The sequence below is a fragment of the Sinohyriopsis cumingii genome, chromosome 12 (assembly GCF_028554795.1).
Source record: "Sinohyriopsis cumingii isolate HCF-2022 chromosome 12, ASM2855479v2, whole genome shotgun sequence".
NCBI classification, from domain to species: Eukaryota; Metazoa; Mollusca; class Bivalvia; order Unionida; family Unionidae; genus Sinohyriopsis; species Sinohyriopsis cumingii.
Genome location: NC_142972.1, coordinates 101,988,552 through 102,013,602, shown reverse-complemented (window position 1 = coordinate 102,013,602; position 25,051 = coordinate 101,988,552). Strand labels below are relative to the sequence as shown.

The window sequence follows — 25,051 nt, the reverse complement described above, 5'->3', positions numbered from 1 at the left end:
AGTTGGAAATTCAGGAGATTAACCATCTACGCTAGCCAGGGTTCTGATATGATAACCCTATCCACATCTTGGCATATCCAGTCAAAGTTAAGTTGTTCAAATTTGAACACTGTTTCTATACGATTGAAACAAGGGGAGGACACAACTTGAATGGACTTATAAATAAGCAACTGTCCACTCCTGGTCCCTGTTTGTACAAATACCTTTCACTCAAACACACCTGTAATGGCTTTCCTCTGGTACATAATCATACATTTGATGTTAAACTTACAAAATATCCTTTAGATGGCAATTGCCTTCACCATGTTTGGCTTATGTACAATACACCGCTGTTACTGTACTATTGGTTAGTTGCCATTGCATACTAAGGGAAGCAAGTGATGAAATCCAATATATGTTGCTAGGACAAAGCACTAAAATATCTGCTTGGTCCAGCAAGATGTAGATAGGGTTATCATATTGGAACCTTGGCTAGTAAACTTGGAGATTAATTTGAAAAATACTGTGGATCCATTCACACTGGAGGTGGCCATCACTCTTTGAGTTTTGAATCGAAGGAATATATAATGACTTATTTACTTTGAAATAAGCATATCAGAATGACTGGCCATATGTGATGGCTAACAAAATCATGGACAAAGTGTCCATTGCCACAGTTTTTGCAATATCATAGACAGTCCATTTCAAAAGTCAGATATTTTATATGCAGGACACTGCCAGTCATGAAGGATTGATGTGCACTTTTTCTTGCTCAGAATGTATCCATGGTCGAAGCAGTCAGTATATTAAGCAATTAAAAATAGCTTAGATAATTTGGTTGAGAGTTAGAAGAGCAAATATTTTCCTGAAATGGTACTCCAAATTACTTAACCAGTTGCAAGCATGCATCAATAGAGTTTGGTAACTGTAGATGATGGAAAAGTCCACTTACTTTGTGGAAACATTTGTTTTGTAGTGACTTTGACCTTGACTTTTGAGCCCAAAATGGATAGGATTCTTTGCAGCAACAAATACTATCGATACACAAAAGTTTGTTTACTGTACATTGTGAAGAATTCAAGTTACTATCAGAAACATGGGTTCGTCTGTCAAAGTGTTCTTGACTTTTAAACCCTGAAATTAATATAATTATTCCTTTCCCCAAGTGCAAACAATATGCAAAGATTCATAACTGTAAGTGATAGAGAACTTGAATTATTGTGTTTAGAAACTTATTTTCTTCATTCATTTGCAGCAACCTTGACCTTTTGGGCCCCAAATCAGATGGGTTTTTCCTTCCCCCAAGTGTAAGATATCAATAGTGTCTAGTAACTGTAGATGTTGACAACAATAGTCATTATGTGGAAATTAAATTGGTAATGAATGGAAAGACAGATAACATCAAAGCGTAATACACTTTGCCTAATGGTGGGTACACAGGTCTTGTTTTGGCTTTGTTGAGGTTGAACAAAAGTTCATTTAGAGACAAAAGTATAAATATTTTTATTTCATACTTGTTAATTTCCAAACAAATATGGCATACAAAAATACTAAGCATAAATTATTTGGAACATAAATGGATAGAAGTTTTAGATGCACAATGGACAGACGTATATAATATTTTGAACAGTGTGCACACATACATTTTAACTGTAGATCAAACTTGGTTAACAAAATCAAATTAAAGTCTTTATTTAATTGTAAAACAATATTTTCATATAGTTAAATTCCCACCCAGTGGAGCAAGTGTCATATAACTTTTTGTTGACCTGGATCAGTTTTAAACATCCCACATTGTACATAATACTGTATCCACTTAATTATACTCATCCAGTTATATGGGCATCTTGAGGTGACCTGTTATTTCACAGACACCAAACGTACACGTGAGCAGATATATGGACATTTTTATGATCTGATATACATGTTTGACCGCATTGTATGTTAGTAACACAGTTGTTTGATGTTGTGTTTATTGTGTCTTTTTGTGTGCTTTTTCCTTTGGTTTGTGTAAATGTATTTATGGCTTTCATCCTGTATGCACCTTTTGGCTTTTAGTCACCCTCTGTAGCATGCTAACCTGCTTTGTAACATAGTTACATGGTGCATGGTATCTGTACTAACACCATATAAGCCATTAACCAGGCAACTTGATTTACAGAAAGACCTGGGGGTTCTGGTTAGAAGGATCATGCCAAATAATTTCTGTGTGTACATGTGTATGTTTTCTTTTATCATTCTTAGCTAGCTTAAAGACCAAGCAATTATACAGGTCTTGTCTTTATACAATGGCTTGAATATTGTTATTTTTATGTACTGGTGTTTCTTTGATAATATCCTGCATGGTAATGCAGTTCTGGCCCAACTATATTGGTGAACTAGGCAATCGCATAGAACTCCAGGGTTTAAGGGGTGCTAAATTAGATACCAAATTTAGATGGAAGTTATCTTTATTTCTTAGGATGAAAGATGGTGCTTCAAACTCATAGTTAGCCAGGGGTATGGAAAAAAAAACTTGGGTATGGCCTGAGGTCATAGTTAATATTAGCACTGCATTATTCATAATTATGATAATACCATATTTAAAAATGAAATATCATGAGAGATTTACTATGGATTTAATTGCAATAAAGTTAAAAAAGAATGATAGAACTCAAATATAAAATGCTTTTTTTTAACTTTACACTTTAACTATAGCATAGTATATGAGATAATTTTTGCATGTGTGTATAGTGCTTGGCAGGATAATGTCCGGTTTTATCAATTTGTATCTGTGGTCATCCTACTTTGACCACACAACTCATTTCTTATAGCAACTGATATAACACTCTCTAGTTTGCTTACAAATTTCATAAGAACTAGAATTTATATAATTTGAAAGAGAGAGAAACACTGACATTACCAAAATAGTGTTTGTTTGCATGGTGGCTATGTACTGACATTTTTAAGACTATTCACATGTCTGCCATGTACCTGCTGTAAAAATGACAGTTCCCATGGCAACCACATATATGAGATTCAAATATTCTGAACTTGCATGAAATCATGTAATTAACACAGACTCATGTACTCATGAAATTAAGATTATCGATTAATTGATAGGCTGATGGTGGGGTGGGTGGGCTCCAAACCTGTAGTGACATCGTTATAGGTTTGGACTCCTTAACCCTTTTTTATCCAATAAGCGCTTATGAAATGAGGAAGTGTAACACTATACCAGTTTTCGATGTTGACTTGCAAATTTGACCTTAATGGTATTCTAGATTGAAAATTAATATACTTTTTTGAGTCGAAGAAAATAAAATGTATGTTTTTGGTCATTTCTACGAAATACACAACTTGTATTAGGCTAGTTATTTCCATGATTCCAACACATGATGAAAAATAGCCTACACATATCAGGTATACATGAGGTGTATCACGGCTATGCAAATAGTTGTTCACCCGTTAAGGTCAGCATTACCTCTAGTATTATTGCAGAAGTCACACGGGTCATGTAGGCATTCAACACGACTATTCAGTAATGGGTCAGGCTGGGTGTCATTTTTTAGAATTTAATTCTTCATACCTTTATGCGGCAAGTATGTATACATTTTTGGATGAAATGAAGCTAAATGTGTGTTCCATTTCAATATGGATTGAATGTCATGCGCTGTCACAATGAAAGCTATGTATATTGATAAACAAATTCATACTGCCCATGACTGCGATGATTCCACTGATCGTGTTCTTATTTTAACCTAAGCTTAGTACATGTATATTGTCACCATTGTGAAAGTCCGAAGCAATAGATAATTTTCATCTGGAATTTCTTGGTGACATTTAAGGTGCTGAACATTCAATTATCAGGATTGAATAGACTTTGGTTAAAGAAAATTAGTGTTAAATTTTTAAAGAATAATTTATTTTTAATTTAAAATGAGTACATACAGATACATGACCCATGTGACATGTAATATAGATAGGATAACTGTGAATGGCTTATGCCAAATAAATATTTTCATGTGCTTAAAAAAGTCAAGCAAAGATTTTCTGTCGAAAATATTTTCTAAACTTAAAATCATTTACAGAAAAGTAATAAATCTAACAACAACAACCATAATAATAATAATATAAGAATTTAAAAAATTCACACTCGGAATCTCGGAGCATTTCCTCAAAGATTTTATATCAAAATACCGTGTTTACTGAAATTGCTAACAACCAGAGTTCGGAACATGTATTAGGTGGTGTACTCTAGAACGTTACTGTTGCAGACGGCATGACAAGGAAGTGAACATGTGCTCGAAGACAGACAGCTAAGAGGAAATAACAAATTTACCAAAATGATATAGCAAAACTGAAGAAGGGATAATTTAACCACCTTCATTAGGTATGGTGTAGACTAAAATTGTTAAGTTAAAATAGGTATTTTGTCAAATCAAGCATGTCAAAGGCGGGGGAACGGTTACTCCCCAATTTCGATAACCGTCGATAATTGTAAACTCTACGAGTTGACAGTAATTCGAAGCATAAGAAACATAAAAAGAGGAGAATAATAATTTTGAATCATATAAAAGAAATTCCTTATCAATGCCATCATTAGTGAAAATCGAGATTGACCATTTGAGTATATATGGGTTGTTTTCATAGACTATATGTTTATTTATGTTCTTGATGGATCTATTTGTTTATGAAAGAATAACAATGAAGATTGAAATTTGAAAGGCGCAGTATTAATAAAGCATGTTGTTACACTTCCAAGGTGATCTGTAATGAATAATGCATTGTGCATCTTCAGAATTAAAAACTTGGATTCAGCCGAGGATTTGGCTTGATGGGACGTCCCATCACGATTTTTAAACAGGGCCAACAAGCATTTGACACGGGCAATAGCCTTTTCCTCATGTCTCTGTTATTATGCTTGAGATATGTGTTATTTCTGTAACAGCAGTATTATTTTATAATCATTTATATGCAGCACATGATCACATGTTAACATGTTACAATCATCATTCTTATAATTGTACTTCTTTCTGGTTGATTTGGTCATGTTGTGGATTGAACACTGCTTGGGTCAGATTTGAATGTGTTCAGAATTTTAACCATACCTGACTTTTTGTATAGTTTTAACATTTTGGTATCCTGTTCCATTATTGAATTGAACAGTGTTGGTGTCGCCTACAGGTTGCTTAGTGCAATTTCTGTATCCTAAAATTCATACTAATTATTAGAGACAATGGCTCCACCTGACTTCATGGAACATAGGCATTCAGAGGTTAAAGTCAACAGGCTGAACTTAATAACCATCTTCTTTTTATTTATAAGCTTTATTGTTAATCTCTGTTGAATGCAAATAACATTTTTCACAGGTTAGTGAAGGTACAGTAAATATCAGGGAATAAATAATAACATTATTTTCTGCTTAGAATTTAATGCTGCTTTCTGTTGATTGCAAGTAGGTGTCTTCAGACTATACAAAGTTACCAGCAGAAAAACTAAAAAAGATATTTACTTAGGGACAAATGTGAGCTGCAGTAACAGATCATTGGCTCAGTCTGTTTTGCCTACCTTACAGCTCAGGAAAAATAATGCCATTAATGGAGAAAACATCAAGACATTTGTTTTAAACGGTGGAGAGAAAATATGTCATATAACTGATACTTATTAGTACATAAATCCAGGGATGTTTGAATATATGGCCAAATATTTTGTCTTTGGTTTTTATGTTTTTCGAGAAATATTTAGCATATGTGTATTTGTTTTATTCACTTTGAGACATTTATGGTATAAAATATGTTGATGCTATGTATGATTCCATGTACGGTAATTTTTGACTTGATTTCAGTAGAGAGAAAACTTGTGTACCTTTATGATATTGCTTCTAATCACAGCAGTACTATTATGCGTGATTCTGTACAAGATAATGTTTGACTTGATTTCAATAGAGAGGACATTTATAACATGTACTTCTGTTGCTACTAATACTACTGCACTACTAATCACAAGAATGCCACAAGATCGTGCAATATATGCATATCATACTCGAAAAGAACTTGACTGCTTTTATTGGGTAGGTCAGCATGATCATCGATAATGAAGATATCAGTACATGTCTTTGAGCAGGGGAAATATGTCACAGAAATGGCTGTGGTGCACTAAGATGTCACAGATGGAACAGCATCTATCTTGAATAAGTAAGGTCTTGGATTTGAGCCTTTGTCTGGGTGTGAATATTTTCCAAGTGAGAAGCAAATATCAAAAGTCCAACCTGTAGTTGGAGTTTAGTTAGAGTTCACATAAAGCTAATTTCGTGCCGTTGTTTTCATCATTTAAAAAAAAAAGAAAATGATTTATTTTGGTATTATTTTGAATATAACCGCCCAGTGGCCTAGTGGTTAGAGCATCTGCCTCGAATGAGGGAGGTTGTGGGTTCGATTCCCAGCTGAGTCATACCAAAGACTTACAAAAATGGTACTAACAGCTGCCTCGCTTGGTGTTCAGCATTAACAGGTTAGTGTTAGGGCTGGTTGGCCTGGTGTCAGGATAATGTGACTGGGTGGGACATGTCTGCGGCATGATGCCCCAGTGCTAGACATCAATATAAACTGCCACATTGCAGACATCGTAGCGATATGACTGAAAAATTGTTAAAGCTACGTTAAAAATCAAAAACACACATTATTTTGAATTCTTTTTTATTTTATTTGCCTGCCAGACTTAAAATTGGCTAAATCCAAAACAGACCTTATCTGACAAGGGATATATTTTTGTGCAAAGTCTGTGTAATGCCAGCTCACAGTATTTGTAGTGCCTATATGTGGATGGGTTGGTAAAGTGTGTCTACTTTACTTTTTCAATTTCATTGCCAGCTTCATTGCTTGGTGCAACTTAGAATTCAGCTGTATTTGCTGTTCCTTGTGTTTTCAGATTCCGAACAGGATTATCGGTTACACCGCCTTGCCAGAGTCCTGAATGAGCAGCAGTTAATGAAGGACAAGGCCACTAGTGAGGAACAGGTTATAATTCCTCCTCAAGGAGAGACAACTCATAAGAGCCATGAAGTGACTCATATTGCTGTTGAAGGCGAGGAATCAGAAGTACTATGCATCCGTTCTCCTGAACGTGACATTGGCCAAGAGCTTTCATCCACTGCTAGTCAGCAAGAAGAATCCCACCCAGCTTTAGATCAGAGAGAGCCCATTCAGTCAGAAACAAACATGATAGCCATGCTAAAATTGTTGCAGGAAAATTTTTATAAATTAAAACAAGATGCAGACAAAAGGTCACCACTAACAATATGGGACTTTGCAGGCCAGTATGCCTTTTATACAACACACCAGACATTCCTAACAAGACGTGCCATATATCTCTTGGTTTCAGATGTCAGCAAACAGCTTACTGATCTTGTAGCTGATGAGTGTTACTTTGATAGTCATGGGATAATGAAGTGCAAAGTTCATGGTGAGTTGTGATGAGACTTATTTTGATAGGGAAGGGATAATGAAGTGCAAAGTTCACATAAAGTTCTACTTCTACTCTGCTAGAATTAAATAAAAATTCTTTATTATTAGTTATGTTGGACAATAATACACAGTCAGCACTGTTTTGTTCCCCAAGTGGAAAGAAATGACAATAGCAAATTAAGAAAAACATTTAAAAGCACTTGTCAGTGCTGACTTGGATGAACGTAGGCATGACAGTTACTTTGGCATCCGTGTGCTTTCCTTTTGATTCCATGCCATTTTGTTTCATCATATTTGCATTTGGGATGTAGCTTGACTGTGCACCTATCTTTGTCTAGATGAAAAAATGTAAATTGTACATAATTGTTTTTATCTGAGCTAATGTGATAAAGTTTGGGAGACAAATTAGGTTTGTTTCTAACCAGGGAAAGTCATGAAATTTTGAAAATATTGGTTTTCCACCATATACTGCATCATTTGTAAGTCAGAGTGCTTAAAGTAAACAAATAGTCGAGAAAATAATGATTTCCTCGCAATATTTTGATTTCTTTATGATTTTCAGTTAGCATGTTATGTAGATGGTTTATACTTGGAATGGGAAGAATCCTATTGAATAGGTCAAAGGTCAAGGTTACTGAGGCTGAAATAGTAAATATTTTATTTTGTACAATGACTTAAACCATACATGTCAACCATTATGCTTTTGGCGTAATCATTTTTTTCCCCACTAAATTATGCCTTACGCTTAAAATTATTTGAATTACGCATTTTCGGAATATTCCCCCTGCAAAAAAAGTAATAATTTGTTTTCTCATTTTTATTAACATCCCATAATCATTATGTTTCTTTTCCACTAAATTATACCTTATGCGTAAAATTATTCGGCTTATGCATTTTTGGTATTCCCCCCTCCCCCCCGCAAAAAAAGTAATAATTTGTTTTCTCATTTTTATTGACATCCCATTAATCCCACAGACCGTATTCTAGACATGGCGGGTTCTACGTGACTACGACATAAGAGTATGGTTGTCCATAGACTTGCATGCACTTTCCTAACAGTATTATGTTCAATTTATAGCAGCTGCTCAATGTCCAAGAAACAGGCTGGTTTCTACTTTCAAACTTTTTACCTTGGTTTCTATTTATAGCAGCTTTATGGCTTAGTTAGGAGAGAACAGACTGGTTTTTAATCTTTGCTCGCCGATTCGTTGTTCTAATTGAAATTCATCTCTGGTACAGAACCAGTCTGTAGGTATTTTGTACCATACATCAAGCCATTTATTCTAGTTGATCCGTATGATAGAGCAAAAATGTTTCTCAAATAATTTCACAAATGCATTAGAAAAAGACGAAAAACCCATTCAAAGATGAATACATGAGTTACATAATACATATACATGTCAACCATTATGCTTTTGGTGTAATCAATTTTTTTTCTTCACTAAATTACGCCTTACTCATCACTATTCAGATTAGGCATTTTCGGTATATCCCCCTATAATGAAAAATTAATAATTTTGTTTCTCATTTTGATTAACACCCCATTAATCCCACAGACCGTATTCTAGAAAAGATGGCTTCTTTGTAACTACTACATAAGAGTACGCTTGTCCGAAGACTTACATGCACTTTCTAACAGTATTATATTCTATTTATAGCAGTTGTCCTATTCCAAGAAACATGCTGGTTTCAACTTTTGACTTGTGACCTCGGTTTCTATTTATAGCAGCTTTATGGTTGAGTTAGGAGAGAACAGACTGGTTTTCTAACTTACTCTTTGTGCACAGATTCTTTGTTCTAATTCATATCTGGTACAGAATCAGCCTGTACGTATTTGGCGCTAAAAGTCAAGTCAGATTTATTCTAGTCAATACGTGTGTTAGAGCAAAAATATTTTTCAAATAATTTTACAGATGGATTAGGGAAAGATGAAAAACCGATTCAGAGATAAATATATGAATTACAACATACAACGTTCCATTCTAGGGCAGCTTCACGCCCGTTGCAGGCTGAATGGAAAGTATTTTAATATTGGTCATGGTGGTAAAACAAAGAAAACTTGAATTAGCTCATTTTTAATACTCCATTTCTAAGATAATTTCTTTTTTTACAGAAGAACTAAATTGTGGATAAAAAATTTATAAATGCAGAAGCGTTGTCTAACGAGTTCTTAAGAGAATATGGACTACCCCTTGCGGTAGAAGACTACAATGGTCCTTTGTTCAAATGGATGTTTCCTGGTTCAAAAATTGCAGAAAATATGCATGTGCAAGAACAAAATCGTCAAATATTGTTAGGTGTTTAGCAGAAAATACTTTACTTAAATTTGCAGAAGCCATGAAAATTGGGCTGTTTAGTATTGCCACAGACAGGAGAAATGGTTATGATGACAAAAAGTTGTACTCTGTCTGCGTAAGAGACTTTCACAATGAAAAGAGTAAAGTCAGAGTGCTCTTCTTTCATTACCAGAATTAACAGTAGATTCCACTGGATAAAAACATTTATTTTTTATTTGCTTGATAATGCTTTGAATATTAAAACATAAGTTGGCAGAACTGTATGGGGTTTTGAATTGAAACTGCATCAGTGATTGGAATTCATAAAGGAGTTGCATTCAATCATTATACATATTGGGTTGTCTCTGCCATATGATGCACCATACTGCAGGAAAGGTTGCCGATAAATTAGAAGGAGAACTCCTGAAGTATCAAGTTGGCATTCTACCAGACAACGTACTTCATGTAGACAGAGTTGATGTGCAATGGCACCTTATTTCCCAGCTAAAAGACCCAATAACTGGAAGATATAAATTTCCTTTTCTTTGTCAGGTTATGAAAGGAATATTGGTTTTTTACCATTCTAATGTTGTGAGAGATCGTTCAGTATTGTTAACAAAAATAAAACCGAATTCAGATCCAGGCTTAGCATCCCGGCACTAAGTGCTCTGCTGGTGTGCAAAACATTCATAGTCTCAGCTGGTACAAAGTGTTTTGAAATGCAATATGAGAGTCTGTTTCTTTTTAAATCTCAAAGTGTTTTATTATGAAAACTGGAAGCAGTAATTGATGAGAAAAGACCAGAGGGGTAAATAAATCATTTTGTACATATGCTCATTGAATTTGTATAATGTTATACATGGATTACTATTTTTCTGCTCTGATTACTCTTTTTGTCCACGTGGATTACACTTTCCTCGCCAGGGGTTGGCATGTATACATAAACTCTGCATCACATCCTTCAAACAACAGCTGTAGATGGCTTGCCCTTGGGGTAAAGCAATCACATGGATCAAACTCATTGAATGTCTTACACTTAGTCTAAGGAAAAAGTTAATTGATATTTGGGTCTAAAGTTCAATGGTCAAGGCCATTGTTTGTGAAAGAAGAGAATGGATTTTGCACTAAAGTGTATTTATTTATATAGACAGTTGATTCACTTGGGGTGTTTGTATAATGTGCTATTGACACTAAAGTGTAATTATTATATGGTATCACGGTACCAATTGTTTTTCCATATACCTCAATGCTAATGTTTTGTGAAATAAATATACTTTCTGTCCTACTTGGGCATGCATGTCACACGCTGTCATATAGAACAATGCTAGATTGTCAATTTGACAATGACATAACCAGGTACTCCATTGCATTTAAGAGAGATAACTCTACTGGAACTAGACAGGGGTAAGAGTTATCTAGTCACAACAAGCACATTTTCAGTCATGTGTACCATATTTTAAAAAAATCATAAAAAATACAAAATATGATCTAGATAGAAATTAACACAAACTCACATGTTGCCAAGAGGCTCAACTTTTTTTTAAGCCAAACAGAAAGTACAAGTCTTACATAATGCACCAATCACAGCTAGTTTTGTTCTTTAATTCTGAATACAATGTTCCATACACCTTAAGCTCCGCCCACCTGGACTTGCGCAATTGGTACCGTTATACCTATAGCAAACCTTAATTTTTCCAATAATCTGTGAAATAGTTCAGGACTGTATAAGTAACAAATATACTTAGTCTCACTTGTGAAAAACAATTTGATGAGGTACTAACCTATGTCTTATATGAATGTGTATAGAAATGTCATTGAGCTGTTTGAACTATTGTTTTCATACTTTTGCTTCACCATCAAAATCATCTTTTGAAATAAAATGAATTCTTTCAACTATGAGTTGTATCTTATTCATATCAGCAATTATTGAACTTCACATAGGTGATATGGGATAAATCACATTATATCATATTATGTAATAACTAGGTCAAAGGTCAATGTACCAAATAGTATGCACCTGTCCTACTTCAAAATGTACAATTCACCTAAAAGAAAGGAATTTATATTTGTTTGGTAGGTGCAGAACTTAACATCAGAGAGAGGTGGACATGACCCAATCTTATTATAAAGTATAAGCTTTGACCACTTTACACTATCTACAGATACAAGAGGTCACTAACCACCAGTCCTCACACAAAGGTCCACCTACCCATCCTCTTTGTAACACAAATAGTAAGCTTTCCTCCTTTGTAATGTGAATAAAATTGTTTCAATAAGCCAGTCAGTCACCAAATATAGTAAATCGCAGCTTCTAAGTGGTTATGTTTGGATTGGGAGGTGAAATTAGGGGAATAAAATACAGAAAAATGCCAAATATAAACACTAAGTATAGCACATCAAATGGAGTTAAAAACAGGAGGAAAGTGTTTATCTAAAAGGGAGAGGTAGCTTATGATAAAGGAATTAAAGGTGGCAAAATCAGCAATGCGAAAAATGAGAAGTGAAAGTTTGATGACCTTACCTTGGACAAATATATGGGGCAGGGCCCAACAGGTCCAAGGACAGCCCAAAGGCAACTGTGCTATAACATCCCTTACAGGACCCAAATTTCAAGTGAAGTTGTGTTCATTTCCATCTAATATAAAAGGGTGAATAATTTAGATAATATAGATACATATAAAGTATATTTCTTCTACATAAGAATTTAATAATAATTGGTATAAGATAGAGAGAAACTTATCTCAGAGCCAAGCAGAACATACCTTATCAGTTTTTTAACTTGTAAACTTTACTGTGAGAAATTATCAAATTGCTTCTACTTACATTTGCATCAAGATTGAGGGCTAATATAATACTTCACAAATCTTCTCTTTATTTTCATAATCAGTCACTGAAAATGTGAGATTTTATTTCCTTGAAATGTTATGACTGGTGTAAGGGAGATAACTGAATGATATACATAAGGTGTGGTAACCTTGAATACATTATCCATGTAATATAGATGAGTTCATCAACAACCTGTATTAACTTCATTGCAATTAAATTATCTCAAAATACATTACTGACAAAGTGAGAACCTAACATTTAGACTCCTATGTTTAGTGGAGACCTCAAGAGTCATGTAATTTTAATTTCTAAGATGACGCAGCTCTTTCATATCACATAGTTCATATTTTCTACAATGCCGGCATGTAGAGTGCAGCCTTCCATAACCATGCAGATATCATCTCATGCCAATTTGGATTCTTGCGATGGGATGCAAAGTTTCAAGAACAGTGTGGATTTGAATGGAATGAATACGCACTGTGTGACTAAAATGGTTATCATTCTGTAATGTTGGACCAAACATGGAAATTCCACAAGAGCAGCTTGACAGAAAGAAATAGGATTAATTGAAAGTCAGTAGTAGATTATAATTGGGCTTATACAAGTGCCAATGGGAAATGCTGACTTAAGGAAACTGTTCTTGTTTGTTGGTATTCACTGCTACTTCAACAAAAGGGAATGCAAGAGAATTGAACTAACTACATGAACAATTTCAAAGCAGGAGAGTGTAAAAAAAAAAAGGGACAATTAGAGCAGGACAATTCAAATCAAAATGGGAAGGAATACCAAATCCTTAATAAATTACCTAAAAATTACTCATGCCAGAACATCCCACATGGTACAAGTGATCTATCTACAAGTGTACTTAGAATGTTCTCTATCCTGGTTTATGGCATGCCTTACAAGAACAAGATAGTTGTTTTTGTACACATGATTTTTCATCTTTTGCAGGTACAGTAGCCAATATTTGGCCAAAATCAACTATATTATGTTTACATAACTTATTTTGTTGCATGCATTCCAATCTAGGAGGTAACAGCACATACATAAAGGCATCAGGTAACACAAGTCTATATCTATCATTACTATAGTTATCAAAAGTCCCCATCCAAAGCCATCTTGTGCTATTTTCTAAAGATTTCATACATTTTATTCTTAAAGAACTTTCAATATTTGACCAAAAGTGTTCAGCATACATTTGTTTTCCTACATCAAACTAGTATAGTTCATAAATGCCGCCCACATGTATGCGTTTCTATGGAAACACTGTGAGGCTATTCTTTCCTTTAGGTATCACGGTACCAATTGTTTTTCCATATACCTCAATGCTAATGTTTTGTGAAATAAATATACTTTCTGTCCTACTTGGGCATGCATGTCACACGCTGTCATATAGAACAATGCTAGATTGTCAATTTGACAATGACATAACCAGGTACTCCATTGCATTTAAGAGAGATAACTCTACTGGAACTAGACAGGGGTAAGAGTTATCTAGTCACAACAAGCACATTTTCAGTCATGTGTACCATATTTTAAAAAAATCATAAAAAATACAAAATATGATCTAGATAGAAATTAACACAAACTCACATGTTGCCAAGAGGCTCAACTTTTTTTTAAGCCAAACAGAAAGTACAAGTCTTACATAATGCACCAATCACAGCTAGTTTTGTTCTTTAATTCTGAATACAATGTTCCATACACCTTAAGCTCCGCCCACCTGGACTTGCGCAATTGGTACCGTTATACCATATAGAGAGTTAATTTACTTGGGGTGGGAGTATAATGTGCCATTGACACTAAAGTGTAATTATTATATAGACAGTTGATTGACTTAAAGTGGGTGCATAATTGTACCATTGACATTACTCTTTTTTTATCATTTATTTTCAGAACTGATTGAGGTTTGGCTAAACTCCATACATTCCTGTGCAGCATCACCAGAAGCCAGAATCCCACCTGTAATTTTGGTGGGAACACATGTGGATAAAATTTCAGAGGTACAAATTATGGCTGTTTACATCAGATGTGTTCGAGATTTTATTTTCTGCATGTCTAGTTCTATTGGTCATAGACATTTGGTTGATCTTTGTTTGATTGGGATCTGGATTTCATACTAGAATTAATATAATTAGCCAGGGAACCAGAATAACTTTACAGCAGTACCTCAGGTGCTATAAGCTGCATATATTTTTTCATGCAAAGCATCTGCAGATCAAATTGTTGATCATATACGTTTTTAAAAGGTGTTAATGATCAACACAGAAGAATAAAAAGGAATATTCAGATTCTTGTGAATAAAAGCAGGAAGGGACACAATTATGTTTATTGGGTATCACTTGCCATTTGAATATGTCACGTTGCAGGATATATGATTCGCGTTGGTCTTGGTAAACACCGCTAAGAACTACTAAGAATCACTAAGAGGCTCTATGTGTTAAACCTGGCCAATAAGAACAATATAAAGCATTAAATTACCCAAGAAAACATAAGCATTACTCGATAAATATTGTACACGCGAACTGTAATAGATACAAACATATTTTGAGCATCAGGGAAGACAACTCTGTTTAGACCTCATTGTACTGGTAGGTGTATACAAATATCAAATGTAAGAAAAGCGAAGGAACAGAAAGAAAAATTAAATGAGGGGAAAAAAGGAACCAATAAAAGATACACCAGCAATAATGAACAAAAAAGAAAAACAGCAAAAGAAACAGGTATGAAACAGAAGTAAACAATGAAGAAAGAAAAAACTTTAAAATATATATCAGAGACAACTGGGAATAAAACATAAGATAATTGTTTTCAAACTGTGTTCAAAGAGTTCTAATTTGGCACGACTTTCCATAGTTTTATCACAATTTGTTTACTTTTTTCCTATCTCTTCATTATGTTACAGCCTTTATAAAAAAGAGCATGCATTTACTGACAGCATTAAGAACTACTAAGAAACACTAGGATCTGTAGAAAACAACAAATTTTAGAAATTAACACTAAAATCTTTTGCAAATCATTTAATTTAATTAGGTTAAAATTATACATGGTCTATTGATATTAACCTCTCCAGAACAGTCAGCATGGTGACTGGCTTGCATTTCAGACTGATTTCCATGAGAAGCAAGAAGGGGTGACCAGAGAAAATGGCTAACGGGTGGGAGGGAGGGGTGTTTGAAAAAAAATGAGTAAAAAAAATATATGGAAACTTTGGAATGACCAACGAATAGTAATATAAACTAATTGTTGACACTCCTTAGCCCCATCCCAGCACATAGAGCTGGTTAGGACTTAGAAGTGACACCCTGTTTATATCTAAAATGTATTTGGTGTGGGCTGACCCTGTCCACCCATAAGTAATGTGTCCATGTTTGAAAAACAATAATGCTAGGAATTAAATTTTGCAGGGTTTATTTCTTTTTATCCATCATATTTGTAGAGTTTTATTATCCCAAGAAGCCAAGGATTATGTACTTTCTTGCCCCCAGTTGGGCAGACTAGGGGTCTGAGTTCCAAGAGCTTGGTCGTACTATTGCCCCAGTGACATAATAATGTCATGGGCCAAGTTCCTTCCCCCTTTTTTTCCCTTATAGTATATGCAGATATATAGGTGACTTTGCCAGTCATTTATTTATTTCTTTTCTTTCTTTTCTCTTCTGTTTTACTCCACCCCCCCCTTTTCTTTGTATGTTTTGTATTGGCATAATCTGGATCAAATATTTCTAGTCTTCTCTTAGGTAAGTGTACCCAAAAATAATAAGTGTGTTTATTTTGTTTGTGTGTATGCATGTGGTGTGGCGGGCTTTTAAAAGTATGCCTTAGCATATTGGAAATATTTTGATACTTTGGTATAGGGGTTTTTATAGTTTTAAAATTGAATGTATTGTAATACGTATGTCAGTATTAAGAGTGATTCTGTCTGTATGTGTCCATGTTTGAAAAACAATAATGTTAGGAAAAAATTTGCAGTGTTTATTTCTTTTTTATCTGTCATATTTGTAAGTTTTTTTAATCCCATGAAGTCAAAATTCATGTACTTTCCGGCCTCCAGTTGGGTGGACTAGAGGTTTGAGTTCCAACAGTTTTGATCTTCCGATTTAGGGTCGTACTATTGCCCCAGTGACATATTAATGTCATGGGCCAAGTTCCTTCCCCCTTTTCGTTTAGTATATTTAGATATATAGTTGACTTTTCCAGAGTCATTTATTTCCTTTTCTCTCTTTTTCTTTGTTGTTGTTATATTGGCAATATCTAGGTCAAGTGGTTCCAGTCTTCTCTTATATAAGTAAACCAAGAATAATAAGTGTGTATATTTTGTTTGTATGTATGCATGGGGTTTGGATACTTTTTGATAAGAGGTTTTTATAGTTTTAAAATTGAACACATCTTAATGCATATATCAGTGTTTGGGGTGATTCCCTTTCCCCGTTTGTCAAACAGGGAATGTAAGGAATATTTAAGTTTTGATTGAGTGTACCGTAGTATGTTAGCCTTTCAATTGTTGTGTAATAGTTGTGTATACACCATAGTGTCATATCATGTTATGTATCCATTGGAGTTTCTATCTCAGTGGGGACAGTTTGATTGAACAGTTCAAAAATGTATGTTCATGTGATAGGACATTGTATCATTGCTCGTCTAGCTCAGATTCCAGGTTTACCTTTGTTGTTTCATCAACCAAATAATTCGTTGATGACTATGGATGGTAGGTCTGGTGCAAGAGTTGCCAGATTTTTTAATCAACCTACCATTTTGGACCCAGTTCCTGATATTATTTACATTCAATTGGGAGAAAATGAAGTTGGGAGTTTAGATAATATGACTATAGTTTCTCAGTTGATACAGTTGTGTCGAGTTTATCTTGAAAGTGGAGTACAGTATGTATTGGTGGGATCTTTGTTACCCTGGTTTCATCCAAGAGGAATGACCCATGGTCAATATTGCTGCAGAGTGCACCAGATAAATTATGAGTTGCATCGTGTGTTTTCTGCTAGTAGCAGGATTTTTTTATATTAGGATGTCTGGTTTTCAGAACCTGTATTTGGATGGAAACGGAATCCATCTAAGTCCACCAGGATGTCGGTGGTATTATACTAGACTACTTTCTTTTATTCTGAAGCGTTTCAGTGAGATGAATTTGGAATAAGATGGTCTATACAAGTGTGGCAGAAAGTCCAGTATCAGCAACTTTATTAAACGGCTGAGATGAAGTCTCTGTCACATTCATTGCTCATCTGTGTTCGTTAAATTTCCAATTTGAATATGTGTCTTTAGAAGTTAAAACTCATTATTTTTATTATTTTTTAGTAGTTTATATAATGACAATTTAGAGTTGTATATTTTTGAATGTCAGGTTCATAATTTCATGATTTCCATTGTTTTTAGAATTTAATTAAATTATTTTTGTTAAATAAATGGTGGGGGGGGGGGGTCGCCGGAATGAGTTCCTTTCGGGTGTCATGTATATGAATTCTCATTCTGCGCTTCGTCCTTATTTTTGAATTTCCTTAGAGCATGTTTGATCTAAATTTCAAAGGGTTTGAATTTTTGTGTATTTAGAGTATAAGGGAGGGGGAGCCTATATGAGTCCCTTTCGGGTGTCATTATATGAGCTCTCATATGACACCCCACCCGTATAATGATAGTAATTAATTACATTATATTTTTTATTTACTTAAAATTTGTTATGTTAGATAAATAAGGGAGAGATTGTCGGGATGAGTCCCTTTCGGGTGTCATTTACATGAAATCTCATTCCACTCCCCGCCCTCATTTTGGATTCTTTCTAAATATTCTTGTAGTGTATTAAATATAATTTCAAAGAAGTTGAATTTTGTGCATTTAATTATAAGGGAGGGGGAGCCTGTATGAGTCCCTTTCGGGTGTCATTATATGATCTCTCATATGGCACCCCGCCCTTATTTAAAATATGGTAATTAATAAATTTGATAATTATAGTAAAATGGTGGTGTTATAAATTTTTCCTCATAGTAGTGGAAGGATCTCTACAGGCTCCTTTTGGGGATCGGAATGATCTTCTGTTTTGATCCCTTTGCTAATTCTTTTCTATTCCAAAGTTCTTCTTTATGAAGTTTAATTTTGTGTTCAATCTGCATATTTGTTTTTATTTTATAATTGGTTAAGTATGGAGGAGTCCAGAAGGGTTCTTTTTAAGAAATCAGATGTGATCTGTCCCTCTTGGAGCCCTGCCATAGTTTGTTGTATTGTGGGTCAAATTCGCTATAAGTGGTCATTGAAATCCTTTGTTATAGTGGTCAGTGAAGCTACAGTGGCGGATAAACTTGTACGCAGTTGCAGTAAACTTCATGTACATGAGAAGGGAATGTCTGTTTGTTTCGCATTGTCGTGTGTAAAGCAGTCACGTGATAGCCACTTGGTATTACATTATTGATCCAGTGCTTGTAAACAAACACCTTCTTCTTTCTCTCCTGGTGTATTTACTAGCTGCTAGGCTCTCCAGGAGTAAGGTCTTCTTATTGAGTATATTAAATATGAAAATCTGGTGTATTTACTAGCCGTAAGGCTCTCCAGGAGTAAGGTCTTCTTATTGAGTATATTAAATATGAAAATCTGGTGTATTTACTAGCCGCTAGGCCCTCCAGGAGTAAGGTCTTCTTATTGAGTATATTAAATATGAAAATCTGGTGTATTTACTAGCCGTAAGGCTCTCCAGATATTATTCAGTTTCGGTGCTCCATATTTTACTCTTTCTTTCATTAATTGTAAATAAAGTTGATAATTGAGCAGTATGTTTTTTATCATTAATATAAGCCATATATAATAAGTTAGTGGGTTAAAATTACCTAAGTTTTGGTTATTTTGTTTATTACTTTAGTTCTTGAGTTGTTTAAATGTGTACATTCGAGTATTATATGTTCTTTATTATCCACTGCAGTGTTACATAGTAGACATTTGGGTAGAAAGTGTATTATATTTCTTCTATATGCGTGTTCTTGTGTCCACCATGTGTTATGGAGGTATAGATAAATGTTGCCATATTTATTTGGTTCTTTGATTTCTTTGCAGTGTTTCTACACATTGGGCCAATCTACATTTGGTTCTCGAGTTTCAACTTTAATAGGATCTATGTTTGTTATTTCGTTTATTTGTTTTTCTATTAGTGGTTTTTCAGTTAATTGCCATATATTTCCATAGTTTTGGAATTTTCTAATTGTCATTTTTATTTTGTATGTACTTCTGGGTGGAGAGGTAGTAGAAAGTTCTAAGTTTCTATTTTGTTGTAATTTTAATTGTTTCCCAAACCAGTATATATACAGGCCTTGTCAGTAAAATAAGGGTTGGTGATTTAAACTGTTTAATCTTAGGATAATGCTAGATTGTTGTTTACATACTAAGTCTGGTGGATCTTGTCCACCTTGTTCATATTTCTTTTGTAATGTCTTTTAAGATAATTTGTGTATTCTCTTCCAAAGAAACTGTATTATAATTGATTCAATTTTATCAAGGTAGAGGTTTTCAAATTCTGTTACATCAAAAACATACCATAGGGAGTTGTCTAGGTATGTTTTTGCTATCTGCATTTTGTGTGTGAAGCTTAGGTTTCTGTCAGTCCATATGTTTATGTGTTTTTCCAGATTTTGATTTATTTGTAGAAAATTTATCATCTTACTATCTTTCCCAAAAGTGACACCTAGTGCATTAACTTGGTGTCTTATCTGTGAAATTGGAAGTCCTTGTGAGTTGTTTTTCCAATGACTCATTAATAAAATTTCTGTTTTATTATCATTTATTTGAGAGCCAGAGGCTTCACTAAATTTCATATATTGGTTGGTCAAATATAGATAGGAAGGTTTAGTTGTTATTATATTAGTGCAGTCATCTGCATGTTGGAAAGTTTTATACTGTTCATTTATATTTGGAATGTTCATTCCTTGGATCTTTGGATCTTGTTGTATAGCTTTTTGTAGGATTTCGATTCCTGATACATATAAAAGCATTGAGATAGGGCATCCCTGTCGTACAGATCTATTGATTTTAAAGGGTTTAGTTTTGGCTCCATTAGTTTGGACCTGTGAGCTTATATTGTTGTAGAGGATTTTAATCCAGTTAATAAAGTTTTTTTCTGAATCCATATTTTTTTTAAATACATTAATTATGTAATTTATCTCAATTCTATCAAAAGCCATTTCTTGATCAATCAAGATAAGGGCTCCTCCTATGTTTTTATCTTCCATGTGTTCTAATATTGTCTTGATAGATAAGGTGTTATTTAAAATTCTTCTATTGTTTCCACCACAAGTTCGGTGGTGATTTACAATTTCTTCCATGTTATCCTTGATTCTATTTGCTAGGATTTTACTCATAATTTTTTAGTCAATATCTAATAGAGACATAGGTTTCCAATTTTGGATTTCATAATGTTTTCCTTCTTTTTGAAAATTAATGTTATAATACCCTCTCTCATGGTGGTAGTCATCTCACCACTGTGAAATGGGGTATTATATACATTTTTTAATATGGGGTTAAATATATTTTTACTTTTTTATAAAATTCTGCCATAATTTCGTCAGATCCAGGTGATTTGTTAATATTAAGCAGTTCAATAGCTTGTGTGATTTCTTGTTCATTAATAAGGGCATCACATGTTTCTTTTGTTTCTTCATTTATTTTGGGTACGTTAATTTATTCTAAATATTGTGTAATTTTCTCTTCAGATATATTTTGAGATTTATAGAGGTTTTTGTAATATTCATGAATAAATTCTATCATAGGTTTTTTCTCTTTGACGATTTGGTCATTATCTTTCAATTCTGTAATATTTCTCTCAGTAGCTTTTCTAAGTTCTTCTTTAGCATAAATGTTTTTCCCAGTTTTATTAAGGCATCATATTTACCTGTTCTTATTTTATTGCCTTGTGTTTTGTATTCTTCTATTTTTGTAATTTTTTTGAGCATTTTCTATTTCTATTAGAGATGAGTCTGAATTTTCAATAATTTTATTGCATTCACATTCTATCAACTTATTATTTTGTTGGGTCATTTTTCCATATTTTTTGGCAATATTGGCTATTTCTTTTTTGATTTTTTCCCAAAGGAAGTATGAAAATTGATAATCAATATCTGTTTTGAATTTCTTGTTGGTATTAGGGTAATTCTAGAATGGCGTTATTCATTTTCCATGTTCCGGTACCCCATTTATTTTGTTTTTTTTATCTCTAGAGTGATTTTGATCATGTTATGATCTGCTATCTTAGACAGTATTTTGCTGTCTACAAGATTGTTAGCTATATTTTTGTTGATATAGGCTCTATCAATTCTAGAACTTGTTTTCCTGGAAGTGTGTGTGTATTCTCTTTTGTTGGGATATTTGAGCTTATATGTATCAATTAAGTTATTGGTTAGTATAAACTCTTTCATATGTTTTTGGAATCTTTTATCATGTTGGGTTAACCCATTGGTTTTATCCTGTTCTTCTGTAATATTGTTGAAATCACCTTATATTAATGTATTTTCTATTCCTATCGGTTGTATATATTTGGAGAGATTATTGTAGAATTCTAGTTTTTGGTGTTTTTTAACCGGTGCATAAATGTTGATTATATGTAGGTTATTAAAGGTTAGGTGTAATAATCTACCCGCAGAGTTGGTGGGGGTATCAATTTTTTTCCATTGGGAAGATACCCATTTTTTATTTATTATTATTCCTCCTCCTGAATATGTTTTTTTTTTCAGTTGACATTTGTTATGAAAAGGGCATTTAGTTTATCTTCTACATATTTGATGGTTTTGTTGGATATTTGGTGAATTTCTTGTAGGCATATGAACTCATAATTTTGTGCCAATTTAATAATTTGGTTAGCTTTAGTTACATCAGAACCGTTTGTGTTAATTGATTCAATGTTAATTATAGATTTTTTCTCCATTTGAAATTTTTGGAGATGTTGTAATTGGATGTACTGTGGAGGTTACATGTTACTGGTTATCTTGGTTGTTGTTGTTGTTGATGTTTGTGGTGGGTGTCTGAGTTTTTTGGTTTCCTGGATTCTGATTGACTTTAGTGTTCATTTTGTGCTTCTGAGGGCTGGTAGGTGGAGTTTGAAAATTTTGTTTTCCTTTTTTCTTTGGTGTGTCTTGTGTTGGTATGTTTCCAGGTAGTGCATTGGTGTTGATGTTGTTTTCATTTTGTATGTTGGTTATTCCATTTGGGGTTGGATTATGGTAAAGGTTATGGGTTGAATTGTTAAATTCTTGTGTGCATTTTGGGTTGTCTTAGTGTTGATGTTGTTTTCTATGTTTGGTGTTTCTGGAGTATGTTTTATCTGAGATTGAGTTTTAGCTGAAGCTAAAGAGTTGAACTGTTGATTCTTTGGATATGTTTTCAGTTGTCTTGGTGTTGGTGTTGTTTTTTATGTTTGGTATTTCTGTGGTATGTTCTATTTGAGGTTGAGCTGTGATTGAAGTTGAAGGTTGAATTGTTAGTTCCTTAAGTATGTTTTTGATTACCTTGGTGTTAGCTATGCCTTTGTTTGTGGTTTCAAATTGTTTTTTCTTGGCTAAGTTAGCTCTAGGAGTGTTTGCTTTCCTCTTTTTCTTGTTTTACTTGGCAGGTGATGTTTTGTTCTGTTGTGTTTGCTTAGTTTCTGGCCTTTCAGTTTCTTCATGTGATGTTATTGCGACTGTAGTCATGCTAGTTGGCATATCATGTGTTGTGTCTTGTTGTGTTTGTGTGATGTCATCTGGTTCATTAGTTGTTGGTATTGTTTGAAACATTTGTGTGTTTTCTCTATTGGTAAAGGTGTTCTTGTGGGTGATATGGCAGGTGAGGTGGATGGTGTCCTATTTCTTATGAGGAGTGTCATATCCATCTCTTCCTCACTTGAATCGGTGGGTGTGTAATCTTCTGTGTCAGATAGATTTGTTAATTTTTTATTCTGCACTGCTTGTGCCTATGTTGGTATGGTGCCAGTAGGTCTGGTTTGTTTTTGTGGACACTTCCACATGTTGTGTCCTGTTATTTTGCAGGTGGCACAGGGTCTACTTAGATGGCAATTGTAATACCACGTGGCTACCGTTATCCCCAAAATTTTGAAAAATTCAGCACTTTTTCCGCATCTTTTGCGTCTGTCTGTAAGATAATTTTGCGATTAGCTAATCCTGGGAAGGTTTTGTATGTGTCACCTTTGATGTTCAAAACATCTATTCTCAGTCTCTGCTCAGATCCCTCTTTACAGATTTCCAAAGGACTCTCGTGAGGGAATTTACTTGGGTGGATATCTGTGTTTTTCCTCTGAACAAATTTTGTTATTGGTTGGGGGTCAGTGACCCTCACCACTTTGTCACATGTTTTTATTCGGCAGCAATTTCTCCTTCCCTTTCAGGTAAAGTAGTAAAATCCCTTTGCCGATGTTCTGAAAACTCTCTCTCTTTTCCTGCAGCCCTCTTGCTGCAAGGGCAGCTAGGATTTGATATTTGTTGGGTGTTCATGTTGATTTGTTTGGGAGAAATTAATGGCCTGGGCCCTATGGGCCTTGATGAGTTTCCCCTTGTCTACTTCTTCATTTGATATTTTAAAGTATTGCGCTAATATTTCTCCTTGAGGCGCAGCTTGGGCCATCATTAAAGTTTGAGAAACTTTGTAAAGTCTAAAAGAGTGCTATTGTAAGAGCGTGTGTTGAAACACGTGTATAGGCGTAGCCTATACAATTGGCGCAAAAATGTGATTGGCGCGAAAGGTGTGCTTGATGAATGGTGAGTGCAATGAAGCCCTAACAAGGACTGTAGTACTAGCACATGTTAGGCGCATTTCTAGGCGTGGCCTATTTAAATTGGCGCGAAAGTGCTTTGGCACGAAAGTAATACGATAGATGAATGAAATATGAATTGTGAAATATGCGATTGTGATGTGATGTGGTGTGATATTGATTTTTAACGTAGCTTTAACAATTTTTCAGTCACATTGCTACGATGTCTGCAGTGTGGCAGTTTATAGTGATGTCTATCACTGGGGCATCATGCCGCAGACATGTAGCATTATGAAATATGCGATTGTAATGAAAATGTAAAAGTAATAGTAGGAGAGATACCTCTCCTTTTGTACTTTGATGTCCAGTGCTGTAGCACTTTTAGGATGCTGGGATGCTATGATCCTTGGATGCTAGGTATGCTCGCTGATCCTCTCGTCAAAAGCCCTTGCCTAAACCTTTGCCTCCTTTACCACGACCAGACATGTTCGGTAGTTTAATGTGAGTGAATATGGCTATTTTTATTTGATTTTCTTAATCACAGTATGAACAAGTCATGACATAGCAAGGGGGTGAACAGAGAAAATGGCAAGAAGACCAAGTGAAAATGACACAAACAGTATCCAAGGCTTCATTTCAGTAACAAATAGTTGTAAGAAAAACTTGTTGTTGTCCCCGTTGTGTAAAGTTTAACAATATTGTTTTAAGCAGCAAAAATGGTAAAGGCTCTAGCTCTTTGTCTGTGCTAGTTTAGTTGCCAATTTATTGCCAGTTATACAAATTATATGGCATTTTCGTTGATG

At 34.3% G+C, this 25,051-nt stretch overlaps 1 protein-coding gene across 1 annotated transcript in view; it reads left to right on the top strand.

The window, feature by feature from the left end:
• Positions 1-25,051, top strand: part of LOC149787118 (uncharacterized) — a 143,402-nt gene that overhangs the window by 35,442 nt on the left and 82,909 nt on the right. Inside the window, exons 5-6 of the mRNA XM_089977632.1 lie at positions 6,889-7,422; positions 14,423-14,529. Coding sequence (XP_089833758.1) covers positions 6,889-7,422; positions 14,423-14,529 — 641 coding nt within the window. The remainder of the gene's footprint in view (positions 1-6,888; positions 7,423-14,422; positions 14,530-25,051) is intronic.